The sequence below is a fragment of the Bos javanicus genome, chromosome 29 (assembly GCF_032452875.1).
Source record: "Bos javanicus breed banteng chromosome 29, ARS-OSU_banteng_1.0, whole genome shotgun sequence".
Classification (NCBI taxonomy): domain Eukaryota; kingdom Metazoa; phylum Chordata; class Mammalia; order Artiodactyla; family Bovidae; genus Bos; species Bos javanicus.
Genome location: NC_083896.1, coordinates 10,056,492 through 10,080,034, shown reverse-complemented (window position 1 = coordinate 10,080,034; position 23,543 = coordinate 10,056,492). Strand labels below are relative to the sequence as shown.

The window sequence follows — 23,543 nt, the reverse complement described above, 5'->3', positions numbered from 1 at the left end:
AATAGACTTTTTTTTAGAGAAGACATACAGTTGGCCAAGAGGCACATGAAAAGATGCCCAACAGTGCTAATCACTAGAGAAATGCAAATCAACCATAATGAGGTATCACCGCACACATGTCAGAAGGGCCATCATCAAAAAGTCTATACATAACAAATGTTGGTAAGGATTGGAGAAAACAGAACCCTTGTATGCTATTGGTGGAAATGTAAATTGGCAAGTCATTATGGAAAAAGAGTATGGAGCATCCTCAAAAAAACACAAAAATACAACTATCACGTGACCCAGCTTCTGGGTATATATCAAAAAGAAAAAAAGGATGAAAGAAAGAAAGGGAGGTAAAGAAAGACGCAAGGGAGGCAGAGGAGGGAAGGGAGGGAGGGAGGAAACACTAATTTGAAAAGATACATGCACCCCATTGTTCACAGTAGCATTATGTACAACAGGCAAGATATGGAACAACCCAAGTGTTCATCAACATATGAATGGATATGTATATAATGGAATATCACTCAGCAATAAAAAGAGTGAAATTCTGCCATTTGCAACAAAGTGGGTAGACCTAGAGAGTACTGTGCTTAGTGAAATAAGTTAGAGAAAGAAAAATACTGTATGTTATCACTTATATGTGGGATCTAAAAAAATAAAACAAACAAATGCATATAACACAGCAGAAACAGACTTACAGATATAGAAACCAAGCTAGTGGTTACTAGTAGGGAGAGAGACAGGGAGTGGGGAAAGGTAGGGGTATGGGATTAAGAGACACAAACTATTATGTATAAAATAGATACGCACAAAGGATATACTGTACAACACAGGGAATTGCAGTCATTGTTTTGTAGTAACTTTAAATGGAGTATAATCTATAAAAATATTGAATCATGATTTACAACTAAAACTAATACAATATTGTAAATCACCTATACTTGATAGATGATAGATAAAACTAGTGAATGAATACTACGATGAAAACTCAACATCTCCAAGAATGTGCTTGGGAACAACAGCAGCCAAAGCAGGGGGAAAAGATGCCTGCCACATTTGTATCTACCAAATATAACTGCAGAGGAGTCTGAAAATACAATTTTGGGGTGTGTGTTTCTTTTGTTTTAGCTTTTCCATTTGCACAATACAGAAAAGCACATTAAAAACAAATTAAAAGAGGGATTGAAATGGATGATGAGCACCAATCTATTAAATCCTCCACAAAGATCATGGCTTTATACCTCATCACCAATACATACATCTATTGGATTTTTCTATAATGGGAGTTGGAGCAGAGATGGTAGGTAATGCAGCAGAATCAGGGCTGAGGTTTCGCTGAATGGATACAGCAGAAGGATGAGTGCTACAGAGGCCAGAGTGTTTATTTTAATATAATTTGTCTGTGCTCCCGTGAAGTATAATCCATAAAAGTCAGGAACTATAACCATGCGAGTATTTTTACGATTGGATGAAAACTGAAGACTCAAAAGGTTGGCATTGTCTAGGGTACTGTATTAGCAAAATGTGGTTCAGATGGTAAAGCATCTGCCTGCAATGCAGGAGACCCAGGTTCGATCCCTGGGTTGGGAAGACCCCTGGAGAAGGAAATGGCAACCCACTCCAGTATCCTTGCTGGAGAATCCCATGGACGGAGGAGCCTGGTAGGCTACAGTCCACGGGGTCACAAAGAGTCGGACACGACTGAGCGACTTCACTTTCACTTTCTTTCAGGGTACTGTAGGATTATGTTTACAAGCAATATATACTTGCATGGATTATAAGCTGTTCTCTGTGTTCTGGCTGTATTTCCATTCCTTTCATCTGAAAAATGCATTTGTGAATGCAAATTAATGAGCTACGGTATTGTGGACTAATCTGGGATCTGATTTATTTTATTTAAAAATGACCACCATTTGTAACCAATTAAAATAGTAAGAACTTACCATGCTGCTGCTGCTGCTAAGTCGCTTCAGTCGTGTGCAACTCTTGGCGACCCCTGGACTGCAGCCCACCAGGCTCCTCCATCCATGGGACTTTCCAGGCAAGAGTACTGGAGTGTTATTGCCTTCTCCGAAGAACTTACCATGCCTCCCAACTAATCAAGCCACACAGCTGCTGCCCATGAAGGTGAGATTTGCTGCTCTGGAGAGGAAGGGACAACCGGTGGAGAAGTTTGGGCATTGGAGACTTGCAGGATTTTCCTGTTCTGATGAGAAGGACTCCACTTCTCAGATGGGAAATTGTCTTATCTCTCATCCCAGGAATCTCAGAGTCAGAACTTGGCGAAGTTGCTCTTGCATCCCATTACCAGTTTCAAATCATTTCTCTTCCTCCTTCCTTCACAAATCTCAGCTCTTCATTAACTTTTTTTTAATACTGAAAATCTGCAATCATACACAGAGCTAGAGAAAACAGTACCCTGAATCCCTTATATACTCCTCCAAATTTAAGACGTATCCAAATTTTGCCACATGTGCTTCATCCCTCTGCCTTTTTTTTTTTGGCTGAAATATTTTAAAGTGAAAATCCTGATGTAGGGCTTCCCAGTTGGTCTATTGGCTAAGAATCAGCCTGCCAGTGCAGGGGATACTGACTACAGATGGCTTTATTAAATAAGGATCCAAACAATTCTATACATTTCCTATTATCTCTGAAGCCTCTTTTAATCTAAGACAGCATCCCTCCACCCCTTTTCACCAACGCCATCTAATTTTCTGAAGAAGCCAAGTGAGCTGTCCTGTTGAGTGTCCCATTATTCTATATTTGTCTGTTTTCTTTCCTGCGTTGTTTGACTTTTCCCTCAACCCTGTATTTCCTATAAGCGGGGAATTAGTTCTTAGGGTTTATTTAGCTTAAGGTTCAACAGTTTTGGCCAGAATACTTGTTAGAAGTGCTGTTTCTCATGGCACATCACCTCTGTGTGTGTATGTGTGTGTGTGTGTGTGTGTGTATGCATGCACGCGCACACACGCACATGCTCAGTTGTGTCTCTTTCCAACCCTATGGACTGTAGCCTGCCAAACTCCTCTGTCCATGGGAATCTCCAGGCAAGAGTACTGGCACAGGTTGCCATTTCCTACTCCAGGGGACCTTCCGTGCATACCCAGGGATTGAATCCACATTTCTTGTGTCTCCTGGATTGGCAGGTGGATCCTTTACCACTAGCATCAACTAGAAGGCCTACAAGGTCTAGCTTCCCGTCTTTAGTGATGCTAAATGATCATGTTTTGATCAATGTTTTCAAATGGTGACAGTAAAATTCTCCATTAACCTTTCTCCTGATGGCTTCATCTAGTGATGATCAGTGCCTGAATAAATTATTTCACTACATTTTTTGCTGGGATTCTTCTACCATATGGGATTCTTCTGTGAAAAACGACTTTATCTCATCACAAATGGGCCATTTTGTCACCCTGAAATATAGGATGAGTTAAAGTAGGATAAATGCTCAGTCAGTAAAAATTTTAGCTCTCCGATTTCCTCTTCACCCAGTAAGATCTTATTTAAGGACACCCAGTAACGAGATTTGAAACCAGGCAGTCTGATACCAATGTACCCCTTCACTCACTGCACTTAGCTAGTTTGCTGATCATAGATTTCGGATTCTAAAGGGCCTAGTGAAAGGATGTGAATGCGGACAGGGCACGGGGAGGCTTAAGCCAGATTATGAAGACTCAGATTTCTAACAGGAGTGGAGGTAAATATGGATGTGTGTATAACTGGATTAATCTCACCAGTCTCTTGTTAGAGTCTACTGAGTGCTTATTCTACAGCCCTGGATGGTGTGGTTATTGTGAAAGCAATTTTCTTAAAGAACAGGAAGTCCTATGAAGGATTCTGAACTATTTTTATGTTTTCCTTATCTCTACTCTTTGACAATTCTTACACATGCTACCCAGGTAGCTCAGTGGGTAAGGAATCCATGTGCAATGCAGGAGACGCAGGTTCAAACCCTGGATTGGGAAGATTCCCCTGGAGGAGGGCAGGACAACCTACTCCAGTGTTCTTGCCCAGAGAATCCCATGGACAGAGGAGCCTGGAGGGCTACAGTCTGTGGGGTCGCAAAGAGTCAGACCCAAGTGAAGTGACTGAGCTCTCACATACACAAAATTGCTTTAACTTAAAGCACATTAAAACTTTAACTTAAATGCCACTTCTAGGAAAAGCTGTTTCTTACCTCTTCTACCTTAAGAAACCCTGCTATGCACTCTCATGTCATCCCATCCTTCAGCATTTTCTTCTTACCTACTAGGATGCAGATTCAGTGAGATGGGGCCTCCTTGTTGCTCATGTTGTACCTAGCACTTAACACAGTGCCTAGCCAATAACAGGCTCTCGGTAAATATTTGTGACATAAATGAGATATATTAAATCAGTTATTAAAGTTGGAGGATCAGAATGGCTTGGCCTGCTCTTCCTCTACCATCTTTCTTCATCTGTTAGAGTAAAACAAAAAACCAACACCCAAAGCCTAAAAACTTGAAGATACGAGAAAACAGGCTTTCCAAAATCTAAAATTTAGGTCTCATACAGACATGTGAAAATCCATGAGAAAAGTTAATATTTAAATCTTTAAATTTAGGAGAGAAATAGAAATCATTAGGAGGTACTCCTTACGGTAGAAAAAGATACTGTCATTAGCCATGTGTGGCTGAACATTCATGAGAGCAGCAGCTTCCAGATGAAGAGCCTGACCCGGATCTGTCAAGCCGTATTTGGCTCCATATAAAATGTCTTGTCTATGCAGTTCTTGGGGAAGGAAAAATCTGTAGGCTTTTTGAGTCATCTACACAGAAATACAGCTTACTAGGAAATAATTATGTGGAAGATACTTCCTTGTTTTTAATTTTACTACATACATGTTGTACTTGCATGTTGCATAGCTTGTGGGATCTTAGTTCCTGACCAGGGATTGAACCCAGGCTCTCAGCAGTGACAGCACAGAGTTCTAACTACTGGACCATCAGGGAATTTCCAATTTTACTATATTTTTAAAGAGGTGATATAGTCACATGGTGGGGCTTCCCAGGTGGTGCTAGTGGTGAAGAACCTACCTGCCATAAGAGACATGGGTTTGATCTCTGGGTCGGGAAGATCTCCTAGAGGGGGCATGACAACCCACTCTAGTATTCTTTCCTGGAGAATCCCATGGACAGAGGAGCCTGACAGGCTACTGTCCACAGGGTTGCAAAGAGTCAGACATGATGGAAGAGACTTAGCACGCACAGTCACAGGATTCAAGAGTCAAATGATATAAAATGGGATAAGTTGAGAAGTTTCTTTCACATCTTATCCCTACCCATCCTTGTCCCCACATTCCTCTATACCACCAATAAACATTTCTCTCTAACATTTCTTTTTGAATATTTATTTATACAGATGGGAGTACATATGTTTATATTCTTATTCCCCATCCATTCTCTCTCCCTTGCACTAAGGTAATGAACAATAGATATTCTGCACTCTGTTTTCCCTTGCATATATCCTGGAAATATTTTTGTATTAGCACATAGAGAGCTTCCTTTTTCTTTCTGCCTTTTTTTTCCCCCCTTTGCAATGTATTCCAAGGTATGGAGGGCCCATGATTTATTTAATAATTAATTAGTTCCTTATTGATGGTATGTAAGGTAGTTCCAATCTTTTTCTATTACAAACAACTCTGTAATGAATCATGTTAAACATGAAAGGGAAGATTATTTTACATTAATGCAAGAAAAAGCAGATCAGAACATTAAAGAGGGAGAATTTGGCAAAAGCGAAGTTTCTTTGGTGAACTGGGGAGTGAGGGGGCTGGGAAAAGGGTACTGTAGTTAGTTGAGTGTGTAATGAATGACCAGGAAGTTCTGTCCAAGGGAAAAGTTTTTCTTGAATTAGTTTTGCCAAGTAGGATAAACAGAAGTTTGGAAAGAACGTCAAATAGGGAGACTCATCTGTATAGCCCTAGACCCTAAACTTTAGTAAGATGCTCTTAGCGTTTGGAAAATAATATCCAGTTTGTTCTTAAGGAGACGGACAACTGATTAGAAAAATCTTCTCTTGGCCACCTCCCAAAATTCCAACAACTTTTTTAAGAGGCTGAGATTTAAAAAAAAATAAAATAAAAATTCCCAGCCTGAGAAGGCCCTGTCAATCTAAGTAGTTGTGGTACAGCAGACATTGTTGGTGACCCACCCAACATCCATCTCCCTTCATCCTTGCTGACAAAGTCATACTTTTGTTAGGTAGCCCCACATACTATATGTCACAGAGACTGGCTTAAGTCAGTCCTGGTAACAACTTTGCCCATGGAGACGTTTGGTTGAAGTGTTTGCATATGGCCCAATTTTGGCAAATGATAATGGAAAATAAGTCATCTGGTCAGCTTTGGGGAGACTAGTTAGGGTTGTGGTCCTCTTTCCTTTATTTGTGTGGCAAGAGATAGTATCTCAAAGGTCTACTCAAATCTTGTCATGGTGGGGAATACAGACTCATTCCCGCCTTGACCCAGTCACAGCCACTCCACAGGTAGCTGAGTCAACCGGGGCTGGATAGAACAGCAAGCACCTGGGCAGGTATTCCTTCAAACAATGTTATTTAAAGGTTTAATTTCCATGTAGTGGAGTTGGGAAGAAATAGATTTTTTAACAATACTTTGTTTACTAGAAACAAATTAACTTCACTTAATTTTCACGAAGTGAAAGAGAGTCGATATTATGAAAACATCAGCCAGGCAGTTCATTCTTCCTGTAGTTCTCCTTTCTTTTCTATTTCTCTTGGAATTTTGGGAACCAAAGAAGTTCCTCAGAGGCACACCGACAGGCTTACAAAGTGGGTAACACAAAAGATCACACTTATCAGCTACACAGCACAGCTCACATATTAGTTGGTTTTCAAATCTCTGTTCTAAGGATTTTCATCTTAGGTTTACTGCTTGTGGAGGCCACAGACAAACTCACTAGCAATCTAGGTCTGCTTTAGATAGGAGTTCTGTTGCTCTGTTTTTTCAATTTCCCCTCAAGGGCAGTAATTTGAAAGTGGTTGGTTTACACATTGTCAATTTGTTGTAGTGATAAGCATCACTACAGATCAGCACCCCACAGTAACTAGTCACCCATCCTCTAATCTGGTCTGAGTCACAGATTAAATTACAAGATAAACACTGAAAGAGTAGAATAGAAAAGTGCTGTGAAGCACAAAGGAGGGGAAAGAAATCAGTGTCTTTTTGTGGCTGGTTAGAAGGTGGTTCAGAGAAGGCAATGGCAACCCACTCCAGTGTTCTTGCCTGGCAAATCCCATGGCCGGAGGAGCCTGGTGGGCTGCCGTCTCTGGGGTCGCACAGAGTCGGACACAACTGAAGTGACTTAGCAGCAGCAGCAGAAAGTGGTTTTTATACTGGGGAAAAAGCATGGGTTTTATAGCCAGCAAGCAGGTGCAGCTACGTTATTTGCAGTGCCCAACATGAAAATGTGGAGCCCCTTGCCACACAATTTATGATTCTCAAGGCAGCAGCAGTAGAACCAAGTGCTTGATTCATGGGCAGGTGGCACATGCCTAAAACGGTCCTGCCAGAAGAGCTTAGGTTCAAATCTCACTCCTGTACCCCAAGGCTTCCTGGCTTTAGGCAAGTCACCCTCTCTGGTCTCACTTTTTTCATCTGTAAAATAGTGATCATTGCACCTCCCTTGAAGAGCTGGAATGAAAGTGACATGAAAAGCACTTGACACATGATAGGTTCACATTCCTCTTAGTTTGTGTTGTGGGTTCTTTTTCTCAGCTGTTCTCTAGGCAGCCATCCATCTTTGACCTTCTAATTCTCATTACGCATCTTCTTTCCAGTATCTTTCAAAAGGGTATTGACTTCGTCAGCAAGGATGAAGGGTATTAGAACCTATCTCTCAGTCGTGTCCGACTCTTTGCAACTCCATGGACTGTAGCCTACCAGGCTCCCCTGTCCATGGGATTTTCCAGGCAAGAAGGCTGGAGTGGGTTGCCATTTCCTTCTCCAGGGGATCTTTCCCCACCCAAGGATCGAACCCTGGTCTCCTGCATTGCAGACAGATGCTTTACCATCAAAGCCACCAAGGAAGCCCTGAAGGGTATTAGAGTGAGCATTATCAAATGGCCTGTAGCTATTCATTTGTGACCTACAGAAATGAAAACTATATATGGTTCAACTTAATAGGAACTCCTCAGCATGACTTTGAATGGAATTGTCCTTAGACCCGGAGAACTCAGACCCTTCCTTTGCGCCCATCTTCTGGGGAGCATGTACCTTACCTAATAAGGAGGTATTCCCCACCTAATAAGGAGTCCCGGAGGCAAGTCCTGCACTAGCCAACACTCCTCAACGAGGAGCCTGGTATTCTCTGCTCACATGGCCCTCAGGTGGCTTCCAGGAGCCTCTTTCTTCTCCTCACATGCTGGGCAAGAAGGGTGAACCCGAGAGACCTGCATCCCACCTGACCCTGACGGCGGTTAGGGCAAGTGGGCGGAGCTTGCACGGGCGGGGCAGGAAGAGCCGTTGGCACGCATGCGCACAATCTCCCCACGGCTCAGCCTGAACCCACGTGGGAGGCTGAGGAAGCAGGCGGGCCTGTGGGTCCTTGTTTGTGCCCTTGCTAGTCTCCTCTGCCCTCTCGCCCCTTTCTTTTAATTGTAGACATGCTTCTCCCTCATCTCCTCATAGCCACTTACGATTTACCCAAATATCCTGGATATTTTTTTTTTAATCTCCTTGACTTTCTACACAGTGCTGTCTCAAATCTTTTCTCCACTTTACAAAATTCTATTAGTTGTTTAAAGAACCAGCTTATATGTCAACTCCTGTGTTAGTCATCCCTGGCAATCCTCTCTTCCATCCCAACCCTCACCCTCAGGCGTGTAACTGCTCTGTGTGTGTGTTTTACCCACTATGATCTCATAACACCCCTAAAAACACATTATTACACTGTTGTGACTGCTCTTTTGCCCCTAGACCGTGTGGGAGCTCTTCTGGGGCAGAAAACATGCTTTTTCATGCTTATTCTCAGTGCCTACCCCACTCCCTAAGCTTACTCAACAGACAGTCAATAAATCTTTCAGTGTGATGTCATCAAAACCACTGCTCCCCAGTGACAATGAGCAAATTACTGAATCTCAGTTTTCCTCTTTTTTGAAATAGAAACGAACACTATTATCTTCTTCCGTGGTGTGAACTCAATAAAAGGTAACCATAATTAGCTCCTATATTCTGATTCTTGATAATGTGTAAAAGGAAGTAAATAATCCTTTCAAGCCAGCAACGTGGATCCTTGGAAACTGTATTTAACACCACGATCTTATTAAAAATGTGAGAAAATTGGTTTTAAAAATTGCTTTAGGTTAAAGCAAACGTTGCTTAAAATCGTTTATGAAAAAGGTACCAAGTAATATTTTTTTAACAAATCCATATCATTAGGTATCTCTTGGCACCCTATACTAAATGAGTGAGAAAAATACTATATAACAATCTGTCTTGGGAAGTAGTCATAATAATGCTTCTATGTCAACTAAATACTGAGAAATAAGGAAGCATAAAGTGTATTTTTATATCTACCTCTTTAAGAACTTTGTATAAATATATATAATAACTTATGTTTTATCATTACACATTTGAGTATTCCTACAAAAATGCTGTAAGTATACATATATACTTCCCATTTTTTATTTTACAGAAGGAAAGGGTTTCAAGAAAGTAGCTAATAGAAACAAAGCAATCACTCTGTGTTGCTTGTATGTATCATATCCAGTGTATGACCTGTTACCCTAAATTGGGGACTTTTGTTAACATATTGTGAAATATTAAATGAAGCTACTGATACCTGCTTTTTTATAACCCTAAATCCCTGGTGGCTCAGACGGCAAAAGCGTCTGCCTACAATGTGAGAGACCTGGGTTCGATCCCTGGATTGGGAAGATTCCCTGGAGAAGGAAATGGCAACCCAGTACTCTTGCCTGGAAAATCCTATGGATGGAGGAGCCTGGTGGGCTACAGTCCATGGGGTCACAAAGAGTCAGACAGGACTGAGCGACTTCACTTTCACTTTCAAATCTTATTTTTATTAAGGGGGGCGGGGAGGGGGGGTAACCAGAAAATGGAATGGGATCTAAGCTTGCAGGGAAAATTTAAAGGTGGATTTTATTTATTTGAATCATATTGCTCATATAGAATGGCTATAATAAACTTTGCCTACTTTGGAAAACAATGAGCTTAATTTTTGTTCTCCAGGCTAGTGCAAATAAAATGATATTCCATAAAGCAGGTAAGTAATTGGCCAGTTAACAAAATCAGACACTTTTCTGCAAGTTATTCATGCTATTAATATGCTATTAACTGTTACAGCTTACAGTCTCAATTGTCGGAGATTACAATCCTATCTGTTTACAAGGGCTGCTGCTGCTGCTGCTAAGTCACTTCAGTCGTGTCCGACTCTGTGCAACCCCAGAGACGGCAGCCCACCAGGCTCCCCGGTCCCCCTGGCATTCTCCAGGCAAGAGCACTGGAGTGGGTTGCCATTTCCTTCTCCAACGCATGAAAGTGAAAAGTGAAAGTGAAGTCGCTCAGTTCTGTCCGACTCTTAGTGACCCTATGGACTGCAGCCTACCAGGTTCCTCTGTCCATGGGATTTGCCAGGCAAGAGTACTGGAGTGGGCTGCCATTGCCTTCTCCGATACAAGGCCTAACTGTGCTATTTTTCACAATAATACATCCCATTGCACTTATTCACAATAATACATCCCCCATTGCACTCTGAAAAGTAAGAGCTGCTAATTTTAAAACTTAGGACAGCTGAAGATATCTGAGGTTGAGAATGAATAAGTTATAGGAGAGGTGGAGATACTGATAGCAAACTTAGGAAGATTTCAAAGGCACACAACGAAATTTGGTAAATCTCGTGTATTCTAGGTGGTAGGACTGAAAAATCAGTGTTACCCTTACAATGGCACTGTAGTAAACAACATCACTGTAGTAAAGTAGCTTTTCTTTGGTCTCTCGTACTTAAAAGTAGAATAAATGGAATGCCATCTTGACTCTCGCCATAATAGTAAGGCACAGATATCTGATTTCTTCATCGGAGGCCAGAGGAAGCAGAAACCTCCTTATGGAAAGAGATGGCGGAGTTTGGCATTGAGTTCTCTCTCCTTGCTTAAAAGATCCAGGCTGTGCTTTTTGAAAGCTTCGGACTGCAGCCTGAGTTCATCATAGGCGGCCTGGATGCCATCCACCCTGCGCTGAAGCTCCCGGACTCGCAAGTTGCTGTTCACGGCCACGGCCTCTTGCTCAAAGCGCTCGAGTGCGTGCCTCCTGGCCACGTCGGCCATCTTCAGCTTCTCCTCCAGCTGGCGGATCTCCGCTTGCTTGTTCTGAAGCACCTTGCCCCTCTCCATGGACAGCAGCAGCAGCTCCTCTTTCTCCCGAGTGACTGTCTGCAGACGGGCCCGCAGTTCCTGGTTCTGCTGACTGTGTGCCTGCTCCGCCTTCGCCGTCTGCTGCAGGGCTTCCTGCTGCTGCTGCTGGAGGCTCTGCAGCTGCATGCGCAGCTGCTCGGTCTCCTCAGTGTGGGCGCAGGCCTGCCGGTTCTGCAGCTCCAGCAGCTCCTGCTCGCGGGCCTGAGCCTGGCAGACATCATGGGCGTACTTCCGTTGCAGGGTCTCCAGCTCCTTGGCGAGGGCCTCGCTCTGGGCTGTGAGCTGCACCACTTTGGCCTCCTGGGCCTTCAGTGCTGGGCTGAAGAGCTGGTCATTCTCCAGCCTCAGCTTCTCGTTCTCCTCTCGCAGCTTGGCGTTCTGCCTTTTGTGTTCATCCTTGAAGCGGATCATCAACTCGTGGTTGGAGGCCAGGGTCATAAAGCGTTCCTCCAGCTTCTGGGCCTGCTGATTTTTGGCCTTCAGCTCCTCGGCCTCCAGCAGCCTCTTCTCCTCCAGCTCGGTGTTGAGCAGTTCCAGGGTCTGGCAGCGCTCCAGGGCCTCGTCGGATCTCCGCTTCAGGATGCAGATGAGCTGGGACTGCTCCTGGATGCGGGAACACAGCATCGCCCGCTCACTCTTGTCCTCCTCGGACAGCCCCCGGAGGTTCGCCAAGGCTTCCCTCAGACCATCCAGCTCCTTAAACCCCATCTCCTCTTCCTGGTCTTCCAGTTTTCTGTTTTGCTTATCTAAGGGTTCTTCAGAGGATGGGGTGTCCATCCTGGGAGCCGACTCTTCCTGAGGCATTGGCACGCTCCTCTACTGACTGCACAGCTGACTGCACAGCGCCCCACCGTCCAGATTTCAAACGCCACGGTGTTGCTAGGGTCTCCCGGCAATCTCCCGCAGTTGCTCGTGCACCCAGTAAGGAGCCCTGTGATTGGTGGACCGGTCTTCAGACTGCTGTGGAGTAACAACAGGAGGGAGTCCAGAGCCAATCATGTCAGGTTATGCTTGCCTTTCTAGCCAATCACAGCCCTCCGCTAACAGCCCAGGGTCTGGCATGTACTATACAGAGATGCCAGCCCCACTTGATTTCCAGCCAGCATCAGGGGTAAGAAACCTGACTCCACCTAATCTCTTGTGGGAGTAAGCAAATCAAGCACTGGTGACATAGTCCTCCTCCCTGTCCCCACTTCAGTGGTCATGAGAATAAAGTCCTCTGCATGGAAACCGTTGGCTCTGTAAAGAAATTTGTAATCTATAAATACAAAGTAGCAGAAGGACCCTGCGAACAAGGATCCTAAATGGCTGTGACTTTGTACCTGTAGTGATTAACACAGCTCAGTGAAAGAAGAAACCCCAGGGAAATGTCTCTTCTTTCTTGAAGAACTGTCCCCAGCTGGGAATATATTTATTAGCTAGAACTCCCTTTTTACCCATTAACACAATAGGGTTACAGAGAAAAGCCTAATGGACAATATACGTGTGATAAACATTAAAACACACACACAAAAGTTCAAATGAGGCTTACCTTATACACACCAAAGTCAGTTTCAGATGGATTAAACATCTGAAATGTTTAATGTTAAATGTAAGGACTAAAATGAAAACAAAATATTAAACATGGAGGGACGTCCCTGGTAGACTGTTGTTAAGAACCTGCCTTGCAATCCAGGGGACTAGGATTCGATCCTTGGTCGGGCAACTAAGCCCCTGAACAACTACTGAAGCCCACGGTGCCTCAACTAGAGAGAAGCCGGAACGTGGTAACAAAGAACCTGTGCTCCGCCATGAAAAGACCCCTATGCCGCAATGAAGATCCTGCATGCTGCAACTAAGACTCAACAGAGCCAAAAATAAAATACTTTTTAAAAATGGAAACTAGAGGAAAATAAAGGTAAGCATTGAAGCCCTGGGTGAGGAAGGACTTTCTTAGCCTACATATTATGTAAGAGACGAATAAGGTAAAGCTTAATTGGACTAAGTTGAACATCTAAAAGATATAAAAGTTATATATAATTTAAAAACTGTGAGACTCTGATGTCTCTCTATCATTTTCTTCCTCTGGACCTGCCTGCTGCTTTATTCCCTAACCTAACCTAGCTATTGAAGTTTCCTTTGTTGGCCCTGTCTGTTGGTGTCCTCTCTGCCTGAAATGCTTTTTTCCTACCTTGTTACTTTAGTCATTAACTCTGCATTTTACACTCAGTTAGGAATCACCTCCTTCATGAAACCTTTCCTGGCCCCTAGAAGGCAATGGCACCCCACTCCAGTACTCTTGCCTGGAAAATCCCATGGACGGAGAAGCCTGGTGGGCTGCAGTCCATGGGGTCGAGAAGAGTCGGACACGACTGAGCGACTTCACTTTCACTTTTCACTTTCATGCATTGGAGAAGGAAATGGCAACCCACTCCAGTATTCTTGCCTGGAGAATCCCAGGGATGGGGGAGCCTAGTGGGCTGTCATCTATGGGGTCGCACAGAGTCGGACACGACTGAAGCGACTTAGCAGCAGCAGCACTACATGTACATACGTGACCACTCACCGCTTTTAGAGCAGTCACTCTAGCCTATTTGAACTTCTAACAGAGCATTTAAAAGCCTTATTACACTCATCATTTATGCCACTGCCTCCCACTATTAAACTCTGAGATCCTTAGGGGTAGGGACTGTGTCTGTTTCATCCTTAATGATTAGATCAATGCCTTGGGGAGACTCAGATGTGTGTGTTGGATGGATGTTGAAGTCAAAAATCAAATGGAGAAAAATATTCACCATAAATATGACAGACAATAGATTTACATTTTTACAAAGAGCCTGTACAAATCAATAAAGCATTAACATCTTAAAAGAGAAATGAACAATTCACAGATGAGGGGGATGAAATTGCTAATAATCAAACCCCATCGGTGACCCAATAAATGTCAGTTATAAATAAATACTTCATCTATCAAATTAGTCAATAAGTTTCCCCTTATTTTTAAGACAATCCAGGACTGATAAGGGTATAGTGAAATATGTACTCTTCTACTGTGATCAAAGTCAATTGATGGCATGTATTGCGAACTTAAGACATCTTTATGCCTTTTGAATTAATGATTGTCCTTCTGGGGACTTCTTTGTTTCGGAAGAAATAGTCTGAAAGAAAAAGTTTTATTCAAAGTATGGTTCATAACAACTGAAAGTTGGAGACCTAAATGTCCAAAAAAGAGAAAATGTTAAGAAAATTATGATATCCTCATATATAATAAAATATTATGTAGACATTAAACATTAGCATGTTTATAGGTAATTTAATGGCATGGAAATGCTTGTGTTTGAAAGATAATTGAAAAAAGCAAGATTTAAAAAAGTTAAAATTTAGAATGATCTGAATGATGTGAAAACTTAAGCAGAGAGCAAAGAGCTAGCTATTCCTGTGATCACTATTTCTGGTGGTCAGACTTAAACTGTCAAATCATGATGATAAGGAAAAAGTCTGGGGTGTTACTTATGGATGGATGGATTTTATAATGCTTCAGATTTCATGTAGAGCAGAATAGATCTGAAAGAAGAGTCTGAGATTTTACTTCTGGTCTCAGAGATCAAGCTCTCTTGTCCCCAATCCCGACTCTGATGTTTATGTAGAGAAAACAAGAAAGCAAGGCTGAGGACTGGGGAAATCTCCTGAACTAAAATTTTAGCAACAACTCAGATTGTAGGATATTTAGGGTTTATGAAAGTGGGTTCCAAGATTTTTAAAAACATAAACATATTTTAAATTTCCCTCTCACACAGCTTCTTCGCTGTTCCTTAAATTTCAAGCTTCACACACTGAAATAAAACTTGTAAGACTGAAGGAACTGATGCTAAGGAACATTAATAAATTAGACACAGCACTCTTCTCAGAGGACTTGCAGTTCAGTAATAATGACTTTTGATTCCTCTCTGCCATGATTGTTTTCTTTATTCTACCTTTTTTCCCACCTACCTGTGATCCTGAAGGTGTTCAGTATATTCCCTTCCAAGGGAGGTCCAAGTCACAAACCTTGGCCAACATTCTCCCTAGTGGTATCCAACAAGTACCCCCACCCCCAACCTGCCTTTAAGTTTTTAAATATCTCTTTTGTCTAAGCTACTATTAACCTATTAACATTTACAGAGTTCTTCTATACACCCTACATGAAAGTGAAAGTGTTAGTTGCTCAGTCATGTCCAACTCTTTGTGACCCTATGGACTATAGCCCGCCAGGCTCCTCTGTCCATGGAATTCTCCAGGCAAGAATACTGGAGTGGGTTGCATTTACTTTTCTAGGGGATCTTCCCCACCCAAGTATTGAACCCAGATCTCCTGCATTGCAGGCAGATTCTTTTTCATCTGAGCCACTGGGGAAGCCCTATATACCCTATGTAATAGTAGGCATTTGTACATCTTTCTTCATGTAATTCTAACAATATTCTGAAAGATAGGCATTTTGATCCACATTTCATAGTTGGCAGAGAACAAAGAAACTAAGACACAGAGAGGTTAAGCAAGTTGTCCCAAGTCACTCAGAGAGTAATAGAGACAGAATTCACATCCAGATCTTTTTGATACCAAAGCCCATCGTCTTTAGTTCATCATTCATTCAGTTGTTTAATCATTCATTCATTCATACATTCAATTCATATGCTGAGAAACTGTTATATCCAAGGTTTGCAGTCCTGGCCCTTAAGATGACTACAGTAAAATGGTAGAGACAAATAATAGAAAAATGGCTATTAGGTGTTATCACTGCTAACAGAATCATGGATAAGTTAGACATACTACTCTTCTCAAAGAATAAAAACAGGGGTGCAGTGATCTGAAGTCTGATCCCACATCCTGACTGAAGTGCTGAATGTGGAGAGTGAGAGTCTTCTTTTTTAAGGCTGAAGGAGAGGCAGTTCTTTCGGAACAAGTCAGCCAAAGAAGTGGAAGGAATGTGTGTGACTGGATCACATGGGTGGGAGCATTTGTTTTGTAAAACAAACTAGGGAAATTAGTGAATGAGTCTAGGAGGGGGTGGAGATGGGTGAGCAATCCCAAAATCAGAATGGGAAGAAGAGTACAGGAGAAGGCAAATGTTGAGGGACTTTTAAACCTAGATGGTGAGTATGGATGAGAGATATGCAAAGAAGTCCATGTAACTTCCCTAGAAGTGAGCCTAGGCTAACTGTAATCCTGCTTTGATGGATGCCAAGGCCATGTGACCAGGTTATACAGTTCCCAGGATCCTTACCACCTATTTAGAAGCTGCAGCAGTCACGGAGGGTATAGAAACGTTGGCTTCTCTGGGAAAAGCCAGCAGTGACTTTTCAAAATATTACTTCATTTTTAAAAGAATGGAATTTGGAAGTATTTTCACCAGAAGGGGATACAAATTGCAGTGGCTATCTAGTTCTTGATTTTTTCATTGCCTGTCTATATAACACCCCATTCTTCTGAAAATGGATCACTTCTCCCTGGCCATAGGGTGGGCACATAACTCAGGTAGGACCAATCATAAGAGCTTACCCTATCCATTCCTGGCCACTCTGAGTGGTGCAGCAGGTGAGGACATGACCCAAGCTCAGCCAGCTTCTCCCAAAGTTCTCTCAAGCTGAACCTAGGAAAGAGGAGTGCTTTAACTGAGAGTTTGTGACGTTGGAGCTGTCTTTGGTGTTATTTCCTACTCCCAAGGAAGTCAGGGGATTCCCTGGTGGCTCAGTGGTAAAAGCAACCACCTGCAATGCAGGAGACCATCAACAATGCAGGAGACGCGGGTTTGATCCCTGGGTTGGAAAGATCCCCTGGAGAAGGAAAATTGCAACGCACTCTAATACTCTTGCCTGGGAAATCCCATGGACAGAGGAGCCCGGTGGGCTACAGTCACAGGGTTGCAAGAGTCAGACATTACTTAGGGATTGATCCACCACCACCAAGGAAGAAAGAGACAGTATTGGAGTTCCTGGGAACTCATGTTTCACCCATGAGTCCCTAAAGTCATATATACTAACAAAGTGTCATACATTAACCTAGTGTATTTAGGTTTATTTCTGATTGGGTTTCTGAAAAAAAGGAAAAGAGCCCTAAAACATGCAGTCCAAAGAAACACCTCTAATTTAAGAAAATGAAAATTTTCAGCAGGAATTTTGCCAAAAAATCCCACTGAATCAAAAGTCTGCCAACCTGAGTTCACTAAAGAATTCAGGTGGCCCACACTTTATAATGCATGAAAATCCCATTTAGACTTTGTCTTACAGCCAGGTGAGATTAAAGATTTATATTTCTTTTTTCAGGAAAAAAAAAAAAAGAAAAAGTGACACGACATCTCCCTGGACGTCCTGAGGCAGTTGGAAGTTCTTTGGGTAGATGCAAGGGTGGTGCTGTTGTCCACTCTGGTGTTTTGCAAATTTGGGGCTGGGGGAGGCAGGCAGTCCTAGCCCTGGATGGGGAGATACTAGAAGCGATCTCATTAGTGCTTCTGAGATGGCTAGATGCTAGCAGATGGTTAAGAAGGTAACTGGAAAAAAAAAAAAGGGCTGAGAAAGTAGCTTGTAGTATGAAGTGACAGGGGCTGAAACAGGGTCTGTACGTCTGCTATGGTTGCAGGCCAACCTCGGAGGTGTGTGTCTGGTCACCTGGTCTTGCCCTTGGCTGCAGTCAGAACAGGAAGAGGAAATACAACTAGATATACAACCTCCTAAAAGACCTCGAAAGACAGTGGGGCAAGGCTGTTGTTCTAGGTTAGTTGCTTTTACTGGCCAGTGGGTCAAAGGTTCTAGCATTTGTTTGGGGGAAGAGGCAAGCACTGGAGCTGTTTTCAATGACATTTGTTAGATACTTGTTTTAAGATCTCACTGTCTTGTCACCATCTAGGCTTCCCCTGCCTGCGTGCTTAGTTGTTCAGTCACGTTCGACTCTTTTTGACCTCATGGGCTGCAGGCTCCTCTGTGATTTTTCAGGCAAGAATATTGGAGTGGGTCGCCATTTACCCCTCCAGGGGATCTTCCAGACCCAGAGATTAAACTCATCTCCTGTGTCTCCTGCATTGCAAGCAGATTCTTTACCCGCTGAGCCATCATCAGCTTGTTTTGGGAATGACGAGCTAGTGGAGTTCTAACAGGGAATGATGATTCGTGTATTAAATGACCCAACAATGTCTTTGTGGAAAACTTTAAGAATAAATGACAACTTACCTTCAAAGCTTTCAGCTACTTCTACAAAATAAAAGTTCTACTCTTAATAACATAGCTGAAGCTTCCAGTTTAGAGAAAATCTTGCCCAGAGTTGCAGCAAAGACTTTGGAGAAATATTATCCCAGAAGTTCTTTAGCTTGGCTTGTGAATTTAGATTCTAGAATTCCTTCTTTAAAAGAAGTTTTTTAAAATTTTTATTTATTTATGTTTGGCTGTGCGGGGTCTTCACTGCTGCATGAGGCTTTCTCTAGTTGTGATGAGTGTGGGCCACTCTCTATTGCAGGGTGCAGGCTTCTCATTTCAGTGGCTTCTCTTGTAAGGAGCATGGCTCTAAGGTGCATGGGCTCAGTAGTTGTGGCACACACGCTTAGTTGCCTCGTGGCATGTGGCATCTTCCCAGACCAGGGATTGAACCTGTGTCCCCTGCATTGGCAGGCAGACTCTTAAGCACTAGACCACCAGGGAAGTCCTGGACTTTAAGATCCCTAACATAAAGTATTTCATTTAAAATAAGAAGTCATATTACTTTGACAATACCATTAAATCATATAATAATTTATTCTAAGGGTTTTTACAAAATACTTTATGAAAATTATACATACATAGGAAGGACAGTATAATTTAACAATTTACATTCTAATTAAAACTTTGTCGCAAATCATGTTTGTGACCACTCTCATGCTGCTTCATATAGTAGAGTTGTAAGAAAAACAGAATCTTATATATGCAAAGGTTTTGTTCTTCATTTTATATATGGGTACCCTATGATAAAATACAGGCTTGAAACTTAGGAGAAAATTAAGCCAAAAACTTAATTTCACCTATGGCCAGTGGGTGGCACCAAAGCACATAAGACTTTAAACACTGGGAAAAGGGAACACTTCTCAAAGCAAAAATACATGCAGTAAATTCAGTCTCATTGCCCTAACATGGAATTCCATATTTCAGTAGAGACTACAGAGTGAATAGTTTTCTTATGAACAAATTCTTTATCTTCACGATATTCTAATCTTTTTTTTCCCCCCTGCTCATAGGAATATCTTTGAGTCACTCTTCAACAACCAACATTTTTTCAATTCCTGCAAGGGTTTTCAGTGATCAAGTGGGAGGCCTTCCTAACCCTTTTGTGGTTTGAAACACATGATAGCAAACTGGAAACTTTTTCTTATTAACAACATTTAATATTTTTTTGGCAGCTTTTTCTTTGAAGCAGCAGCAATGCTTTGATTTTCTTAGCTTTCTCAACCATCTTCTTTTAATGTTGCAGTCACAAATTAAGTTACACATTTTGTTATTTTTTTAGTTTTTTAGTCCTTGTAACCAAAGAAGCATGTGCAGGTTGACTTTAACATGCTATGTAGCATTTGTTCCAGGCAACAGATGGAAGGTGAGGATCTCTGCCTACAAGATCGGATTCCACCTGTCTGGTGGTTTTCAGTGGAGGAGCCCGTGGACTTTGGCTTCACTTGGAAATCTTGGCAATCAGCAGCATTCGGAGAGGCAGGATTGCTTCGATCCAAGTGTTGGGAGACTTCACCATCTTTTCCCAGAGAGCCACTTCCTCTGAAGTAGAGTCCATCCAATCCACTTCAGTACCATAGCTTTTACCTGGACAAAAAAGGGGAAGCTTTGCATTTAGAAAGGAATAGTTCATTGGGAAAAACTGAGTCATTTCCTAATTATAATCACCAATGGAGACAGCTAGGGAGAGTTTTAACATCACCAGCAGGGCTGGGACTCAACAGAAGAAAAGATCTGTTTAATCATATGAGATGTCTGATAATGGAACTCTCCACAACTGGGATTATTCTCATTACTCTCAGTAATGACTTCTCTTCTTGACCATATAAAATGTAGATGAGAATCTGTCAGGTGTATAATGGAACAGTAGGGAGGATTCCAGCATTGGATTGAAAGCGACAGTAGGTGATCCCTAAGAAAGTGTAGTTATAGCTTTAGTGTCTAACACACTCAATTTTGAATCTTGGCTCTGCCACTTATTAGCTCTGTTTCTTAATTTCTTGGAACATCAGTGTCTCTGGGTATAACATTAGAAATAACTCATAGAACTTCTGTGAGGATCGAATGCAATAATGCAAATAAAGCACTAGGTACAGTGACCAGTGCTCCATAAATGTTAGCTGCTATTATTATGCAAAGCACACATTTAGCCATGAAGGGCCATAAACGGTTTTTCAGGAAAGGGTAGTGACGAAGGCTTTTCTGGTTTCCCCCACAATCACTTAAGCTCTGTGTGGACAAACACAGCATCCTGTTAGTCTTCATATCTCGAGTCCCTGGCACACAGCTTGACATTCCTTCACTCATTCATTTCACCACACTTAACAGAAAGAGAGTCTCTGTTTTCATTAGGAAGAAGCAAACCAACCAACCTCTAGTGTCTCCAGAAGCATTAGACTCATGGAAAATTTAAAATGTAACACATGTTACCTGTTCCAAAACCAATCCGAAGACCTCCCAAAAACTGGTTGGTTAATTTGTAATGGTCCCAGACAGTAAGCTCTACACAGGCTTCTGTCAGATCCTCAGGCCTGAACCCATCATAGACCATGGTGTGGTTGAAGACAGGGTTGGTGGTTTTCCCCACAGCTCTCGTCTTCTGGCGGCTTTTCCTGCTTGTGTCTGGAAGGATGGTACTACAAAAGGAAACATTACCGTGAGAGCATGTGAGTAAGACAACAAACGCTCGTGTTTTTAGTGTGCTTCAGCTACTGAGGATTGGCAAGAGGAAATGGAAGAAAAAAGAACGTAGAGAGATGGTAATGGTGGGCATTCTGCTGGCAAGATTACGCACTAGAGTGGACCAGATTTGCTTTGAGGAAGTCCTGACTGTGCTACTTATTGGCTGTGTATTGTGGGAAATCGACTTAACTTCTCAGACGCTTGCTTCCTCATCTATGAAATGGGAATGGTGATGCCTACCTCATAAGGTTAATATTAGAATTACAGATTAAGCAAACAACTTAGTTCAGTACCTGCATTTAGCATTTACTATATAGCAACTGTTTGAGGATTCCTCTAAAATCTACTCCTGATTATCTGTGAGAGGCTAAGAAATTAGTCTTGTACAGAATTGAAAAAGAAAAGAAACCTCTCCAATTCCCTAGATTTGACTTTGGGAATAAATTATATTACATATTTGTGATTATTTACATATAATTTATGGTAATAATTGAAACTAATTTACCCTACCATGCCTCTTGTAAAGGCAAGAAGGGTTGGGCCTAGTCTTAGAATGGGAGATTGACCTGAGCTGAAAAGCTTACCAGTTGACATCTGTGAAGAATATGTATAGGGAAAATCCTAAATAATGTCATATAAACTTAAGTAGCAATAACTCATCTTCTGATAAAATCTACATAGATAAAATTAGTTAGAGAGAGTCAGGATAGCACAATAACATCTGTTTAGTCACTATTTTCTAGATGCCAGGCATTTACATTATAACTGAGAAAAAGGTTTGCAACTTAAAAACCCAAACTGTTTCAAGCTCTTATGAGCTAATTATTAGTGTGGATCTGTTTATCAAATAACTTCCAGATATTCACAGGCTGATGCAAAAGGCTTTTTTTGCAAATGGGCCACAATACAGATGTTCGACAAATGATACAAAGGGTGTGGTATCACCATTAGCCATTTCATAAACCCTTTGGTACTGAATATTGTCCTCACCAGCAGATGTACCTCCTGTTGTATGTATTCCCTATTACACTAAATGGAGCCTTGCAGGGGGTTCATGTCAAAGATCCTTCTAGCTTGTGTCACCACTGTCTCAAGTTATTTCATTTATACTATGAATGATGAACTTCAGCATCACAGTTACAGAAAATTAAAACCAATTGGCAAAGGCCAGGCTATTTTGGAACTGAGGGAGGCAGAATTATCGATGCTGGTACCATTTAACAAAAGAATTTAGATGGCTGCCCCTTAGCAGTGGTAGATCAAGGCACTCCTTCACCCAGATGTGCACTTCTCCAGTTGTAGGAAGTTTTTTACCTATAACAGAAAAAGAGAGAGAAAATGAAATTCCACTGCCATTCCTCTCTTGGCAGTACTGCCTCCCAAGATGCCAATCTAAAAATGGTCTGGCACAGCGACGTGACTGAGTGCTTGCTGATATGATCATCAATGATTATATCTATTCTTAATTACATTTTTCATAGTCTGACTGTAGTGAGCTCAAGTAGCTCAATAAAATAAAAATAATTTATTGCAAGTACAGAATATTACATCGTTTCTGGGTCTTGCTTGGCTCAACAAGATCAATTATAGATATTAGGTATGTGAATCATCCATTTATAGTTATGTTCAAAACTACTCAGTGAGATGCATATACTTTTCAAATATTAATACCACTATCAATCAGTGCTCATAGGAAGCATTTAAACAAACCTGAGTATAAAGTAACCAAAACAGGTACTGGTTTAGGTATAGCCACTCTTGTTAAAAGTAGTTGTGCATTTTATAGGAGTATTGTATAGACACATGTAAGAGCCAATATTATAGAAGGGAATTGCTGAGAAATTGGCCTTAGTCTGAAGTTTCTATATAGGTTGGGTGCACATGGATGGAGGGAAAAAAGTGAAAGTGTTAATCTCTCAGTTGTGTCCAACTCTTTGCGACCCCGTGTTTTTCTGGATGGGCGAACCCAATCTGTCAACCAATCAGTGTTTAATGAGCATCTATTATATGCTCAGCCCTGTGCTAGGAATGCTGTTGGATATACAAGGAATGCAAGAAATCTATGTGCTTGGGAAATGTGTACAGGTAAGCTAGAGACAGAAACTCAATAAAAGCAGTAAAATGTAATATAGAATGAAATGCCAAGTTATTACTGTGACGTTCTAGAAGATGATGTGATCAGTGAGGGTAAATGCATTCAGGAAAAGCTTTACAGAGGAGATGGGATTTCATCTAAAGACTTGGATAGGTTTAGGGGAAGAGGAAGCT

At 41.9% G+C, this 23,543-nt stretch overlaps 2 protein-coding genes across 13 annotated transcripts in view; both read right to left on the bottom strand.

Annotated features, from left to right (window-relative positions):
* Positions 1-10,867: 10,867 nt before the first annotated feature.
* CCDC89 (coiled-coil domain containing 89) lies at positions 10,868-12,705 on the bottom strand. Its single transcript, XM_061406082.1, has one exon. It carries the CDS (start codon positions 12,196-12,198, stop codon positions 11,086-11,088), a length of 1,113 nt encoding a protein of 370 aa, XP_061262066.1. The 5' UTR covers positions 12,199-12,705; the 3' UTR covers positions 10,868-11,085.
* A 6,401-nt stretch (positions 12,706-19,106) lies between these two features.
* Positions 19,107-23,543, bottom strand: part of SYTL2 (synaptotagmin like 2) — a 122,121-nt gene continuing 117,684 nt past the window's right edge. For all 12 annotated transcript variants that reach the window (XM_061406069.1, XM_061406074.1, XM_061406072.1 and 9 more), the window contains 3 exons: positions 22,490-22,589; positions 21,024-21,229; positions 19,107-20,180 (listed from right to left, as the gene is read on the bottom strand). In XM_061406069.1, coding sequence (XP_061262053.1) covers positions 20,035-20,180; positions 21,024-21,229; positions 22,490-22,589 — 452 coding nt within the window. In that variant the 3' untranslated portion in view covers positions 19,107-20,034. The remainder of the gene's footprint in view (positions 20,181-21,023; positions 21,230-22,489; positions 22,590-23,543) is intronic.